This window comes from Procambarus clarkii, chromosome 39 (assembly GCF_040958095.1).
Source record: "Procambarus clarkii isolate CNS0578487 chromosome 39, FALCON_Pclarkii_2.0, whole genome shotgun sequence".
Classification (NCBI taxonomy): domain Eukaryota; kingdom Metazoa; phylum Arthropoda; class Malacostraca; order Decapoda; family Cambaridae; genus Procambarus; species Procambarus clarkii.
The window spans coordinates 36,575,317-36,590,666 of NC_091188.1; the positions used below are offsets into that span (position 1 = coordinate 36,575,317).

At 39.0% G+C, this 15,350-nt stretch overlaps 1 protein-coding gene across 1 annotated transcript in view; it reads right to left on the reverse strand.

Annotated features, from left to right (window-relative positions):
- Positions 1-15,350, reverse strand: part of LOC138372678 (uncharacterized) — a 37,829-nt gene that overhangs the window by 21 nt on the left and 22,458 nt on the right. The window contains exons 4-6 of the mRNA XM_069338181.1: positions 14,835-14,909; positions 13,740-13,773; positions 12,545-12,972 (exon numbers count right to left, since the gene is read on the reverse strand). Coding sequence (XP_069194282.1) covers positions 12,545-12,972; positions 13,740-13,773; positions 14,835-14,909 — 537 coding nt within the window. The remainder of the gene's footprint in view (positions 1-12,544; positions 12,973-13,739; positions 13,774-14,834; positions 14,910-15,350) is intronic.

The following is a 15,350-nucleotide window of genomic DNA, read 5'->3' on the forward strand; positions in this document are numbered from 1 at the left end:
TACAAATGTCAGTAGACTTAACAATGGCATCTAATTTATAACACAAAATAAAATTGAGAAAAAACTTCTCATATATATATATACATGCGAACAAGCCTGAATGGTCCCCAGGACAATATGCAACTGAAAACTCACACCCCAGAAGTGACTCGAACCCATACTCCCAGATGCCACGCAACTGGTATGTACAAGACGCCTTAATCCACTTGACCATCACGACCGGACATAATGAGGTGATAGCCGAGGCTATTTGAACCACCCCACCGCCGGCACTCGGATAGTAATCTTGGGCATAGCATTTTACCAAATCACCTCATTCTTTGGGGCACACGTGAGGAACACAAATGCGAACAAGCCTGAATGGTCCCCAGGACAATATGCAACTGAAAACTCACACCCCAGAAGTGACTCGAACCCATACTCCCAGATGCCACGCAACTGGTATGTACAAGACGCCTTAATCCACTTGACCATCACGACCGGACATAATGAGGTGATAGCCGAGGCTATTTGAACCACCCCACCGCCGGCACTCGGATAGTAATCTTGGGCATAGCATTTTACCAAATCACCTCATTCTTTGGGGCACACGTGAGGAACACAAATGCGAACAAGCCTGAATGGTCCCCAGGACAATATGCACCTGAAAACTCAGAATGAGGTGATTTGGTAAAATGCTATGCCCAAGATTACTATCCGAGTGCCGGCGGTGGGGTGGTTCAAATAGCCTCGGCTATCACCTCATTATGTCCGGTCGTGATGGTCAAGTGGATTAAGGCGTCTTGTACATACCAGTTGCGTGGCATCTGGGAGTATGGGTTCGAGTCACTTCTGGGGTGTGAGTTTTCAGTTGCATATTGTCCTGGGGACCATTCAGGCTTGTTCGCATTTGTGTTCCTCACGTGTGCCCCAAAGAATGAGGTGATTTGGTAAAATGCTATGCCCAAGATTACTATCCGAGTGCCGGCGGTGGGGTGGTTCAAATAGCCTCGGCTATCACCTCATTATGTCCGGTCGTGATGGTCAAGTGGATTAAGGCGTCTTGTACATACCAGTTGCGTGGCATCTGGGAGTATGGGTTCGAGTCACTTCTGGGGTGTGAGTTTTCAGTTATATATATACATATATATATATATATATATATATATATATATATATATATATATATATATATATATATATATATATATATATATATATATATATATAACTGAAAACTCACACCCCAGAAGTGACTCGAACCCATACTCCCAGGAGCAACGCAACTGGTATGTACAAGACGCCTTAATCCACTTGACCATCACGACCGGACAATGGATTAAGGCATCTTGTACATACGAGTTGCGTTGCTCCTGGGAGTATGGGATCGAGTCACTTCTGGGGTGTGAGTTTTCAGTTGCATATTGTCCTGGGGACCATTCAGGCTTGTTCGCATATATATATATATATATATATATATATATATATATATATATATATATATATATATATATATATATATATATATATATATATATACATACATATATATATATATATATATATATATATATATATATATATATATATATATATATATATATATATATATATATATATATATATATATATTATTAAATATGACCGAAAAAGTAAGATTTATAATTCTAACACGAATTTTCTCAATCTTTCGTACATTTCGCTTCACTGTTGGAGGTAAATCAAAAATCAATTCTCCAAAATTCATTTTTATTTCTAGTCTGACGCGACACGAGCGCGTTTCGTAAAACTTATTACATTTTCAAAGACTTTAGTTCACAAATACACAACTGAATAGAACTTACGCATCTCCGATTTTATATCTACATTTGAGTGAGGTGGAAGGGGTGATGTGGCATTAACATAAGACAGAACAAGATGTGGTATTCATAGGGTATTAATTTCATCAACACAAGACAGAACAAGAGTATTAATAGGGTATTAATTTCATCAACACAAGACAGAACACGAAACAATGGATATTGAATAGAAGTGTTTGTAGAAAGCCTATTGGTCCATATTTCTTGATGCTTCTATATTGGAGCGGAGTCTTGAGGTGGGTAGAATATAGTTGTGCAATAATTGGCTGTTGATTGCTGGTGTTGACTTCTTGATGTGTAGTGCCTCGCAAACGTCAAGCCGCCTGCTATCGCTGTATCTATCGATGATTTCTGTGTTGTTTACTAGGATTTCTCAGGCGATGGTTTGGTTGTGGGAAGAGATTTTATGTTCCTTAATGGAGCCCTGTTGCTTATGCATCGTTAAACGCCTAGAAAGAGATGTTGTTGTCTTGCCTATATACTGGGTTTTTTGGAGCTTACAGTCCCCAAGAGGGCATTTGAAGGCATAGACGACGTTAGTCTCTTTTAAAGCGTTCTGTTTTGTGTCTGGAGAGTTTCTCATGAGTAGGCTGGCCGTTTTTCTGGTTTTATAGTAAATCGTCAGTTGTATCCTCTGATTTTTGTCTGTAGGGATAACGTTTCTATTAACAATATCTTTCAGGACCCTTTCCTCCGTTTTATGTGCTGTGGAAAAGAAGTTCCTGTAAAATAGTCTAATAGGGGGTATAGGTGTTGTGTTAGTTGTCTCTTCAGAGGTTGCATGGCTTTTCACTTTCCTTCTTATGATGTCTCATCATAAGAAGGAAAGTGAAAAGCCATGCAACCTCTGAAGAGACTACTAACACAACACCTATACCCCGTATTAGACTATTTTACAGGAACTTCTTTTCCACAGCTCATAAAACGGAGGAAAGGGTCCTGAAAGATATTGCTAATAGAAACGTTATCCCTACAGACAAAAATCAGAGGATACAACTGACGATTTACTATAAAACGAGAAAAACGGCCAGCCTACTCATGAGAAACTCTCCAGACACAAAACAGAACGCTTTAAAAGAGACTAACGTCGTCTATGCCTTCAAATGCCCTCTTGGGGACTGTAAGCTCCAAAAAACCCAGTATATAGGCAAGACAACAACATCTCTTTCTAGGCGTTTAACGATGCATAAGCAACAGGGCTCCATTAAGGAACATATAATCTCTTCCCACAACCAAACCATCGCCAGAGAAATCCTAGTAAACAACACAGAAATCATCGATAGATACAGCGATAGCAGGCGGCTTGACGTTTGCGAGGCACTACACATCAAGAAGTCAACACCAGCAATCAACAGCCAATTATTGCACAACTATATTCTACCCACCTCAAGACTCCGCTCCAATATAGAAGCATCAAGAAATATGGACCAATAGGCTTTCTACAAACACTTCTATTCAATATCCATTGTTTTGTGTTCTGTCTTGTGTTGATGAAATTAATACCCTATTAATACTCTTGTTCTGTCTTGTGTTGATGAAATTAATACCCTATTAATACCACATCTTGTTCTGTCTTGTGTTAATGCCACATCACCCCTTCCACCTCACTCAAATGTAGATATAAAATCGGAGATGCGTAAGTTCTATTCAGTTGTGTATTTGTGAACTAAAGTCTTTGAAAATGTAATAAGTTTTACGAAACGCGCTCGTGTCGCGTCAGACTAGAAATAAAAATAATTTTTGGAGAATTGATTTTTGATTTACCTCCAACAGTGAAGCGAAATGTACGGAAGATTGAGAAAATTCGTGTTAGAATTATTAATCTTACTTTTTCGGTCATATTTAATAATATATGTCTACAGGAAAGACTGCTACCAAAATATACTAATATATATATATATACATATATTTTTTTTTTTACCACCTCTGGTGCCAATGTGGGGACCCATAGCCCCGGAGAAGAAAATAAAAATTATTCAGAGGAGACCTTGTCGTTTCTCACTGAACACTAATATTATCTTCTCCTACCACCCCCATTCTTTTGTATGTACACATATATATTTACTTTTTATATTTTATTTTACTTTTTATATTTTACTTTTACTTTTGTATTGTTTATATATATATATATATATATATATATATATATATATATATATATATATATATATATATATATATATATATATATATATATATATATATATGTCGTACCTAGTAGCCAGAATGCACTTCTAGGCCTACTATTCAAGGCCCGATTTGCCTAATAAGCCAAGTTTTCCTGAATGAATATATTTTCTCTAATTTTTTTCTGATGAAATGATAAAGCTACCCATTTCATTATGTATGAGGTAATTTTTTTTTATTGGAGTTAAAATTAACGTAGATATATGACCGAACCTAACCAACCCTACCTAACCTAACCTAACCTATCTTTATAGGTTAGGTTAGGTTAGGTAGCCGAAAAAGTTAGGTTAGGTTAGGTTAGGTAGGTTAGGTAGTCGAAAAACAATTAATTCATGAAAACTTGGCTTATTAGGAAAATCGGGCCTTGCATAATAGGCTGAGAAGTGCGTTCTGGCTACTAGGTACGACATATATATATATATATATATATATATATATATATATATATATATATATATATATATATATATATATATATATATATATATATATATATATATATATATGTATATATATATATATATATATATATATATATATATATATATATATATATATATATGTCGTACCTAGTAGCCAGAACTCACTTCTCAGCCTACTATTCAAGGCCCGATTTGCCTAATAAGCCAAGTTTTCCTGAATTAATATATTTACTATAATTTTTTTCTTATGAAATGATAAAGCAACCCTTTTCTCTATGTATGAGGTCAATTTTTTTTTATTGGAGTTAAAATTAACGTAGATATATGACCGAACCTAACCAACCCTACCTAACCTAACCTAACCTATATTTATAGGTAAGGTTAGGTTAGGTAGCCAAAAAAAGCTAGGTTAGGTTAGGTTAGGTAGGTTAGGTAGACGAAAAAACATTAATTCATGAAAACTTGGCTTATTAGGCAAATCGGGCCTTGAATAGTAGGCTGAGAAGTGCGTTCTGGCTATTAGGTACGACATATATATATATATATATATATATATATATATACACATATATATATATATATGTCGTACCTAATAGCCAGAACGCACTTCTCAGCCTACTATTCAGGGCCCGATTTGCCTAATAAGCCAAGTTTTCATGAATTAATGTTTTTTCGTCTACCTAACCTACCTAACCTAACCTAACCTAGCTTTTTTTGGCTACCTAACCTAACCTTACCTATAAATATAGGTTAGGTTAGGTTAGGTATGGTTGGTTAGGTTCGGTCATATATCTACGTTAATTTTAACTCCAATAAAAAAAAATTGACCTCATACATAGAGAAAAGGGTTGCTTTATCATTTCATAAGAAAAAAATTATAGTAAATATATTAATTCAGGAAAACTTGGCTTATTAGGCAAATCGGGCCTTGAATAGTAGGCTGAGAAGTGAGTTCTGGCTACTAGGTACGACATATATATATATATATATATATATATATATATATATATATATATATATATATATATATATATATATATAGTATGATGAAGTTTTTTCTCAATTTTATTTTGTGTTATAAATTAGATGCCATTTTTTTTTTTTTTTTTTTTTTTTTTGAGGTATATACAAGAGTTGTTACATTCTTGTACATCCACTAGTACGCGTAGCGTTTCGGGCAAGTCCTTAATCCTACGGTCCCTGGAATACGATCCCCTGCCGCGAAGAATCGTTTTTTCATCCAAGTACACATTTTACTGTTGCGTTAAACAGAGGCTACAGTTAAGGAATTGCGCCCAGTAAATCCTCCCCGGCCAGGATACGAACCCATGACATAGCGCTCGCGGAACGCCAGGCGAGTGTCTTACCACTACACCACGGAGACCATTGTTAAGTCTACTGTCATTTGTATTTTTACAGTGCTTGTCATAAGAGTTCATTAATGTTCTTGTAACCACACTGAGGCCAGTGAATCCTTACTGCTATCACGCAGATGTTAGTCTTCTTGATCCAGGTCTTGTATATAGCTTGTAAATATATTGAACATTAAATATATTGTACATTAGTCTTGTAAATGTATTGTACATTGAAAAACAAAACAAAAAAACAATCCTCATTATCTAATCTTAAAATTCTTTTGTGGTTGTTAGGTCAGAATTTTGTTCCATTAATGTAATAATTGTTTAATTTGTATTGTTTCAAGCACATGCCATTAACACATGCTAATAATTTTGTTTAGGCAATACCTTGAGTTGTATTGTTCACATCTGATAAGTAGACATACACATGTTTTTAATACTCTGGTTTAATTAAAGCATTATTAACATGATTTTTTACACCTGATCTTCTTTCAATGTTTATTATGCAAATTTCACATGTAAGCCATTATTGAATGCCACCAAGGTCCCTTTAGTATCATTGTAACTATATAGCTAGCCAGAGCTTGTCGACAAGGGATGTCGACTTGGTAGCGTGTCCGAGCGGTGTTATACTCAAATTGTATGTCCATTGAGACAACCAATCACAGGCGAGTAGGCCTCTGACGTCATGCCAGAAAGACAGTCACCAGCAGGCTCAGTTCTCCCGAAACACTCAGAGTAGGTGGACCTCGGCTGGCCAGTTATACACCTTGCTGTCTTAGTCAATAAAACTACAGAAGTGCCTATTGAGTATAATATTCAACCCCACAAGGCAACGAATAATTCTTGTAACTTCTAAGTATACTGTCTATCATACCAATATCACACATCCAAACAATTTGATGTGGTACACTACTTATTTCCTTATTTCTATAGTTATCAATGAGTTGACACTCTAATACATAATGTTCTAAGGTGTGGGCGTGCGGCATACTACATAATTTACACTCCTTATGTTTTTCACTGACATCAATACCGTATTGCCAGATATATTTGTATCTTAATCTTAATCTTATGTAAATTGAATCCTTCCAAGTAGACTTTCCTTTACGGTGAAGGAGGAGTTTGTATTTAATATTGAATAATTCTTAAGTGTGTTACTACTGTCCACCATTGCCATTATCTTTACAATTTCTTCACCCTCTTGGATCATCTTGATTCTTGTTTATATTTGTTTCAAGGTTATCTGACATACAACATCAACAAGAGTTTTTCCGTGGCTCTCTTCGCTATCTCATCAGCTACCTCCTTCAACAGTATTCCCACATGTGAAGGGATCCACATGAATCTTACTCTATACCCAGGTTTTTCAAATTTATTAACATTCTCTCTACACTTAATCACAATATTCTGGTATACTGGGCATCTGCTATTTAAAGACCCTAACGCTCCCCTACTGACATTAAAGAAGCAGGCCTTTTTACCACATTTGACTACTGCCTGTAATCCTGCTAATGCACCTTGGAGTTAAGCCTGCGTTGAAGAGACATTGTCAGTTAAGCGGCGTCCAATAACAGTATCTACAGTATTGATGTCAGTGTACTCCTTGATCAAGACTCCACATCCTGCCTTCCCATCCCTAGCTACTGACCCATCACAATATACATGTAGAGTGTTTTCTGTAGGCAATTTTCTAATTATACAATCGTATGTTGCCCTCAGCTCTCCTATTTCATACATACTTTTTTTCTTTTGCAAGGGAGTAATTACTACATTTACATTACAATCCTCCCATGGTGGTGTGAATTTTCTCTTGGGCACAGCAATACACTCTGTAATAACATCATACTTTATAACATTAGAACATAAGGTATTCATATATGCTTTCTTCTTCATCATACATTGTTCATTACTTCCCACCTTTTGAACCAAGAGGATTAATTCATTAGCTCCCCCACCTCTCATTATTCTAATGGCAGAGGCTACATTTATCTCTGCAATTCTATTCCCCAATACTCTGCAGATTCAACTCCATCCTCATTATCTCAATCATAGCATTTCTTGGACATCCTAAGATAATTCTAATGGCTTCATTTTGTACCTTCTCCAACTTGCCAATCCTACCTTTACCAAAACAAGAAATGACAGGTGCAGCATAATCAATAAGAGATCTTACAGTACCCAAGTATATCATTCATAGCACAGGGACTCCCACTCCCTTTCCACAGCATGCCAAGGCCTTCAGAGGTTGTAATCTCTTCCGACATTGACCCAACAGTCTGTTCATCTCAGCTTCCAAACTCTCATGGGTATATCCAACATATATGCCTAAATATTTATATATCTTAACTCTCTCTTGATTTTTTCCGTTTATTTTCAATATATTGGGCCTCCGACTTCCACATTCAAACTTAGTTTTGTCTTCATTAACCACCAGTTCCATATGGGGACACAGGTTTCCGAAATTGTCCAACACTGTTTGAACCTTTGAAATATCATTGCCCTGAAACAAATTATCATCGGCATATATGATCGGAGTTACCCCATTTGAGTATCTCTCAGATGCTATCTTATTCATTAGTACATCCAACAGGGTGGAACTCAATACTCCTCCCTGAGGTGTGCCGAGTTCAAAAGATCTCACACCTGACATACAACTTTGATACCACACCTGAGCCTTCCTTTCGTAAAGATAATCCCCTATCCAGCGCAATAATCTTCCTTTAACACCAAGACTAGCTAATTCATATAAAATAACCTCTTTGTTGGCTTTATCAAAAGCTCCTTGTGAATCAATAAAAATTCTATAATAATCATTATCATTAGCTAGACATTTAATAATATAGTCTGAGGTACTTTTTCCTCTGAGGAACCCGAACAAATTACTAGACAGCTGATCACTTATTATATATAAAAGTCTATTAAAATGATCCTCTCCATCATTTTACAGAAACATGATGGTAAGGACACAGGTCTGTACTCTCCATTGGCTTTAGGGATATGGATGATCATAGCTTATTTGCCATTTACCGGGAATTCTGCCCTCTTTATAACTAATATTAAAGAGGTCTAACAGTGGGCTTTTCGTCATAATGGCAAGTTCATTAAGTATTTCATAAGTTACTCCATCCTCCCCAGGGGGCGATAGATTTCCCAACTTTAATCGCCGTTATTAGTTCTTCTCTGGTAATACCTGTGCAAGTGACATCACTGTTACCTGCTGTAAGTATAAAATCCTTTCTTAGATCTTTCCAAGAAGCTAATGACTCTCTCGTTACAGCGGGTAATGAACTAAGTTTGGCAGCTTCCGCCCATTTATTTACGAGACCATTTGCAATTCCTTGCAGGTCAGGATGTGTAACAAAATTATGCTTTTTACCCCTTACTTTATTTACGTCTTGCCAGATTTCCCTCATGTTTCTGTTACTCCCAACTTTCTCTGCAAACTCCTGACAATACTTGCTCCTAATTTCCTTTCTCTTCTCCCCACACAGCCTAGCAACTGCCAGTAAAGCATTCTTCCCTTTCTTAGTCCTACCTAGGGGCCTCGTAGCCTGGTGGATAGCGCGCAGGACTCGTAATTCTGTGGCGCGGGTTCGATTCCCGCACGAGGCAGAAACAAATGGGCAAAGTTTCTTTCACCCTAAATGCCCCTGTTACCTAGCAGTAAATAGGTACCTGGGAGTTAGTCAGCTGTCACGGGCTGCTTCCTGGGGGTGGAGGCCTGGTCGAGGACCGGGCCGCGGGGACACTAAAGCCCCGAAATCATCTCAAGATAACCTCAAGATAACCATCCCTATTACAATTCATGTGAGCTCTCCTCATTGTTAATGTCCACCCCTTAAACATCTTGTCATGTGTATAATTTTCTTTTCTGGGAGGATGTTTTTTTATACTAGATGTTTTCCGGTTCAATGTTGCATTAAATACATCTACCTCCTTAATTAGATCTTCATAAAATGCTTCTGCCAAAACTGGCTAATAAGTATCATACCAAGACTTAATATGACCAACAAGACCCCTTAATTCTCCCTCATTAAACCTTTTCCTCTGAAGGCAGGCATGCTTTTTGTCTAGTTTAAGTTTTTATCTGTATTTATAATGCAAAATGATCACTTAGCATTTCATCCATGTTATGTGAGCAGATGATTGTACTGAGAGGGCCAATAGTACAAGATAAAAAAAGAGTTCCTAAAAGAGTGGCAATAGGGAGGCCCCGGCCCCCAGGGAAAAAATATTCCCAATAATACTAATAGTTAGGTTAGAAAAAAATGTCTGCAGTCTAAGGTAATCCCATATTCCACACTCAGCAGGATGAAAGGAAACTCCTATCTTATACCATATTTATTTAACCCTCTAATAACCTCCCCATATACATTAATACACTATTTACTTTACCACTCTACCCTACGTTAAACACCTTGGTCCACCTAGGTAGGATGCAAGGTTTACAATTACAAAACTAGGGTAAAGTCTACTTAGAGAAAAGCACTTGTAAGGCTTGAAGCAGCCTGGGTAGCTATGAGCCATGTGGTACCCTAGTCACAATGGAGTACACTTAGTGATGCCAAAACACTGGCTTAAGAGGAGTACGGCACTTACGTCCGTTGAGCATCTCATAAGGAGATACTCCTAGATACTCATTGGGGAGACTTCTGAAAATACACATGATGAGGTCAAGTTGTTTATCCCAGTCCTTCAAGGTTTCATTGCAAAATTTCTTTAGGAGTGCTTTAATAGTCTGATGACTACGTTCAAGAGAACCCTGTTAAGCAGGATGATAGGGGCTGGATAATACCTGTGTGATGTTGAACTCTTCCAGTGTCTTCATGAAGAGATCACTGGTGAAGTTGGTGCCACAGTCACTTTGAACTTCTCTTGGAAATCCATACTGGGTGAAGATCTTCAATAGTTGTTTCTTCATAGTAGCAGCCGTAATGTTCATTACTGGAACTGCTATGGGGAATCTGGTGGTAGGACACAGGATAGTTAGTATATAGGCGTTGCCAGAACTGGTCCGGGGTAAAGGACCAACACAGTCTATGATGAGTCTGTGGAAAGATTCCGCAGGCACCTAGATAGGAGTCAATGGAGCCTTGGGAATAGAGAAGTTAGATTTACCTGCCATCTGACATGTATGACACTGTTGCACGTAACTTTTGACGTCTTTAACCATACCCGGCCAGTAGTAGTCTTGTCTGACTCCGTGGTAGGTTTTGTTAAAACCATAGTGAGAAAGTGCTCCGTGGGACAGGTGTAGAATATCGGGCCGTAGGCTGGTGGGAACCACTAGTTGTTCGACATTTGCCCAATCGTCATCCTCCTTCAGCTTACTGGGTCTGTACCTGCGGTAGAGCAACTGATTCTCTAGGAAAAACCCAGGGATACTGTCAGGTTGAGTCTCAGCCTGGAAGAATAATGGTGTTAATGAAGGATCCTCCCTCTGTAACTTACGGAACTCCAACATAGTAAGATTCTGTGGTAGATTCTGATGGTCTTGAGGGACAGCGGTTGCAGTAGAGTCAGCTGGTTATGGGCGTGCAGCTTGTGCACGGGTGGTCACCAAAACCGGAGGAGAAACTTCATCACTTTCTTGGACCTCTGCTGGAACATTTTTAAAGATGGGATTGTCCACTACAGTGTTACACACCTGTGGTTTGTCCATAATGATCAGGCTGGAAGATTGCAGATCTTCTGCCAAGTCGTTGCCCAGGAGAAGTTACACTCCAGACATAGGAAAAAGCTTTTCCCTGATGGCGACTTGGACTTCACCGGTCACGAAAGGACAATCCAGGTGGACTCTGGCGAGTGGATATGGAGTGGTAGCAGTGAGGTCAGTGATAAGAACGGTTTCCCCGGTGTAGGTGATGTTAGGCACAGCCGATTTCAATAATATTGATTGAAGAGCCGCTGTGTCCCTCAAGATCTTCAATTTGAAACGTCCCTCCGAATCTGTACTGCTGGCAGAGACAGTTTCAGGATATAGGTGTTTGTTGAAGAGAGAAAGATCATTAACAGGAACACCAACATTCATCACAGGCTTACCGGACTTAGGAGGAGTCGGTTTGGGTTAAGGAGTTTCATTGCCTTTGTATTGAGCTTTTCCACATTTATCCATGGTATGTCCATAGAGTTTGCAATACTTACAATAGAATTGAGAGCTCGCTTGATCGGCACTCACTTTATCATAACTATACCAAGACTTCTTACTGGAAGGTGGTTCTGGCGTAAGCCGGTGGATGAGGCTGTAAGTGTCAGCTGACTTCGCACATTTGATGTTGTCGGTTTCTTCTTTGTCTACTAAATATAAATGGATGGGAGTGGGAACACGTCTAAAGAATTCTTCAACTAGAATGAGGTTGATGAGTTCTGAAAATGTAGAGACATGTGCTGCTTCCAGCCATTTCATGAAATATCTTTTCTTTGTATTGGCAAATTCTAAAAAGGTGGTGGTACTTGCCTTTAGATAATCATGTAATTTTTGTCTGTAGCTTTCGGTGGAGAGAAGGTAGGCGTCCAAAACTGCTTGCTTCAGGGTCTGGTAGTCATTCTCAGACGCTAAGGTACTGAGAGTAACCGCAGCTCTACCAGTGAGATGCACTCTGAGCAGGGTAGACCATTGATCTTCAGGCCAGCTAAGATTTTTAGCTAGGGTCTCAAAAGTGGTGAAAAACACGTCTATCTCTGTCTCAACGAATGGTGGCATTAACTTACTTGCATGGGAGACATTGAAACTTACAGGAAGACTAGCTGTAGCTTGTTGGCGCTGAGTGTGGTGTGTAGTTTCCAAAGCAAGTTTTTGTTGACGATATTCGAGAGCACTATCAGCTAGCTGTTTACTGTGCGCACGTTGTATCTCTAGGTCACGTTTTCTTGCTTCAAGCTGCTCACTCTCCCTCTCACGGAGTAAGGTAGCCTCTTGTTCCCTTTCTTCTTTCCTTAGGGCAGCCTCACGTTCCTTTCGGTGAAGAGCTTCTTTCGCCAGGGCCGCCTCGCGTTCTTGTTCTTCTTTCCTTAGGGCAGCCTCTCTTTCCCTCATCTGGAGAGCTTCTGTTTGTTGTTCCCGCTCTAGCTTTGCAAGTTCGAGCTTTAGCTTCATGGCTTCCAGAGCATGTTTATCTGCAATAGAATAGTTTTCGTGAGCTTCAGAGTCTATCTTTCCTTCATCTAAGAGATAATCCAAGATTAAATTATGCAAGTCATTTTTGTTAGCTCCATGGGGAACATCTAGTTGATACTCGTTTGCAAGAGTTTGTAATTCGGTCTTCTTGGCACGACTTAAGTTCCCTACTTCACTTGCTGGATCGTTACGAAATGCTTGGAGACGAAACATGGTGAAAAATAGCAAATAAATGTACAATGAATATACTGGTGATAATGTAAGTGTCAGTAACAGGATAACGTGGCAACTGGTAACTATCCTGTGGTAATTTAATATTTAACAATTAATGTTAATTTTAGTAGGGTAAATGATAGTCAATCAAAATCGCAGGAAATCTTGTACCCGGTACTCAATATATGAGAATAAGGGCAAGAAAATCCTACTAAATAAATGAAACTGATAGTTTCTAAAACAAATGAAACATTTAATTGTTTCAAAAGTGAATAAGGTAGTCCAAGAATGTAGGCATACCTTGCTGAGTCTTTATAGGACAGAAACAAGGGTTTTCCTACTAAATGAAATATGATACTTACAGAATTAGCGATCTTTGTGCTCTGAAAAAAGAAAGCTAATTCCCTACCTAAGTAAATATCATCATCTCTGACCGACGTGTAGGGGTACAAGTGTCAACTGGTGACAAGAACTGCTGTTGAGGTCCCAACTCAGCAACGTAGTCCGTGCTAGAGGAACTATGGCCCTCAGTATCCTCCTTTGGTCGGATTGCAGAAGATAGGGTGCTTTGACCCGAAGACAAATCAAAGTACCAGGGTACCAAAATGATGATCTGCCGGAATGTGAGAAATATCCTAGGGACAAAAAGTAGAATACATGAGTAATAACACTGAGGGAGGGATGACCAATTAAGAGAATGACTGAGGCCTTCACCACGTAATCCAAAGTTATCCAACACTCACAATATGCTACCCTCGAAATGCTCAAAATACACAGCACCATATATATATAAAAAGTAATGAAAATATTGAAAAGCAACTGTATCAAAGCCAAGTACACTTACCACAAGTTGATGTTTTGGTACTAGTACCTGAGTGAAGCTCCTTGGACAGGCCCCAATAAAAATGTGACGGGAAAGGGTAAAAGTGTAGGTGTTCGGCAGTCCTCCTAATGGCTGGTGTGTATGTCTATCACATTTTAGAAAAAAAGATCGACTGCTTGGCTGTTGTCTGTGGTAAGGTAAGGGAAGACACGCAAAACACATAGTATGAACAATGACACTTTAATTAACTTTAAAAATTATGAACAAAGAGAATCTCTTGGCCATGTACAGTGCAAACAAACAAGTAAAAAAATATAACATAAAAATTAAGAACAAGGGTGACGTTACTCTACAAATAAAATAAGGACAGAAAAATGATTAAACAGGTGCTGAGAATATAGCGCTAGCTGAGAACCTCCACCAATAAACAGAGTGAATATCAATTGGTTGTTCACAGCTTGAGAGCACAAGAATATTCTGTCTTCAATGGCTGGTTCAAGCCCAGACATTGACTTGGTAGAGGGCGCTGAGGTGCAGAGGTACAGGTGTGCAGTCGGCGGGTCACCAATCAGAAGCAGGCCGGCTGGAATGGTAGTTTGCTGGTTGACGACGGTGGCGAGCCGGCATGGAGGGAGTGAGGAGTGGGGGGAATTTAGGGTACGTTTGCCTCCTGGTCAAAACGTTTTGTACTACTGGTAGACGTATCTTGAAGGAAGAGTCTTAGTGTTGTATATATATAAGTAACTGTACGTAGGGAAGAGCAGGCTAAATCTCTCTTGAAAGAGATTACCGTCACAACTCTCCCCCGAAGCCTGCTCTAACGGGTCAAGTTATTTTTTCTGATGGTAGAGGGGTATGTGTAGCTGCCTGTACCTCATAGACTCTGGAGAGGGCGTCTGCTACGATGTTGTCAGAACCTTTGATGTAGAAGATCTCCAGGTTGAAATTCTGCAGATACAAAGCCCATCATAGAAGTCATTGATTGGTGAATTGGGCTTGCTGCAAGAAGCGTAGGGGATTGTGGTCCGAGTAGATGGTGGTAGACCGAGCACCTTGTAGGTATGATGCAAAGTGCTGTAAGTTCAGGACGATGGATAGAAGTTCCTTTTCGATAGTGCTGTAATTCTCCTGGTGACGTTTTAACTTGTAGCTGTAGTAGCTAACAGGTAGAACCTCCTCGCCTCGTTGTTGCATCAGGACGCCCCCGATGCCGGTACCACTGGCGTCGACATGGAGGATGAAAGGCTTCGTGATATCTGGCGAGGCGAGAATGGGATTAGAACAGAGCAGAGATTTAAGTTGTTCAAAAGCAATGGTTTGCTGAATGGTCCAATGATACCGTTGCTTGGGGCTGGTTAAAGTGATCAATGGTGTCGCTACCATACTAAA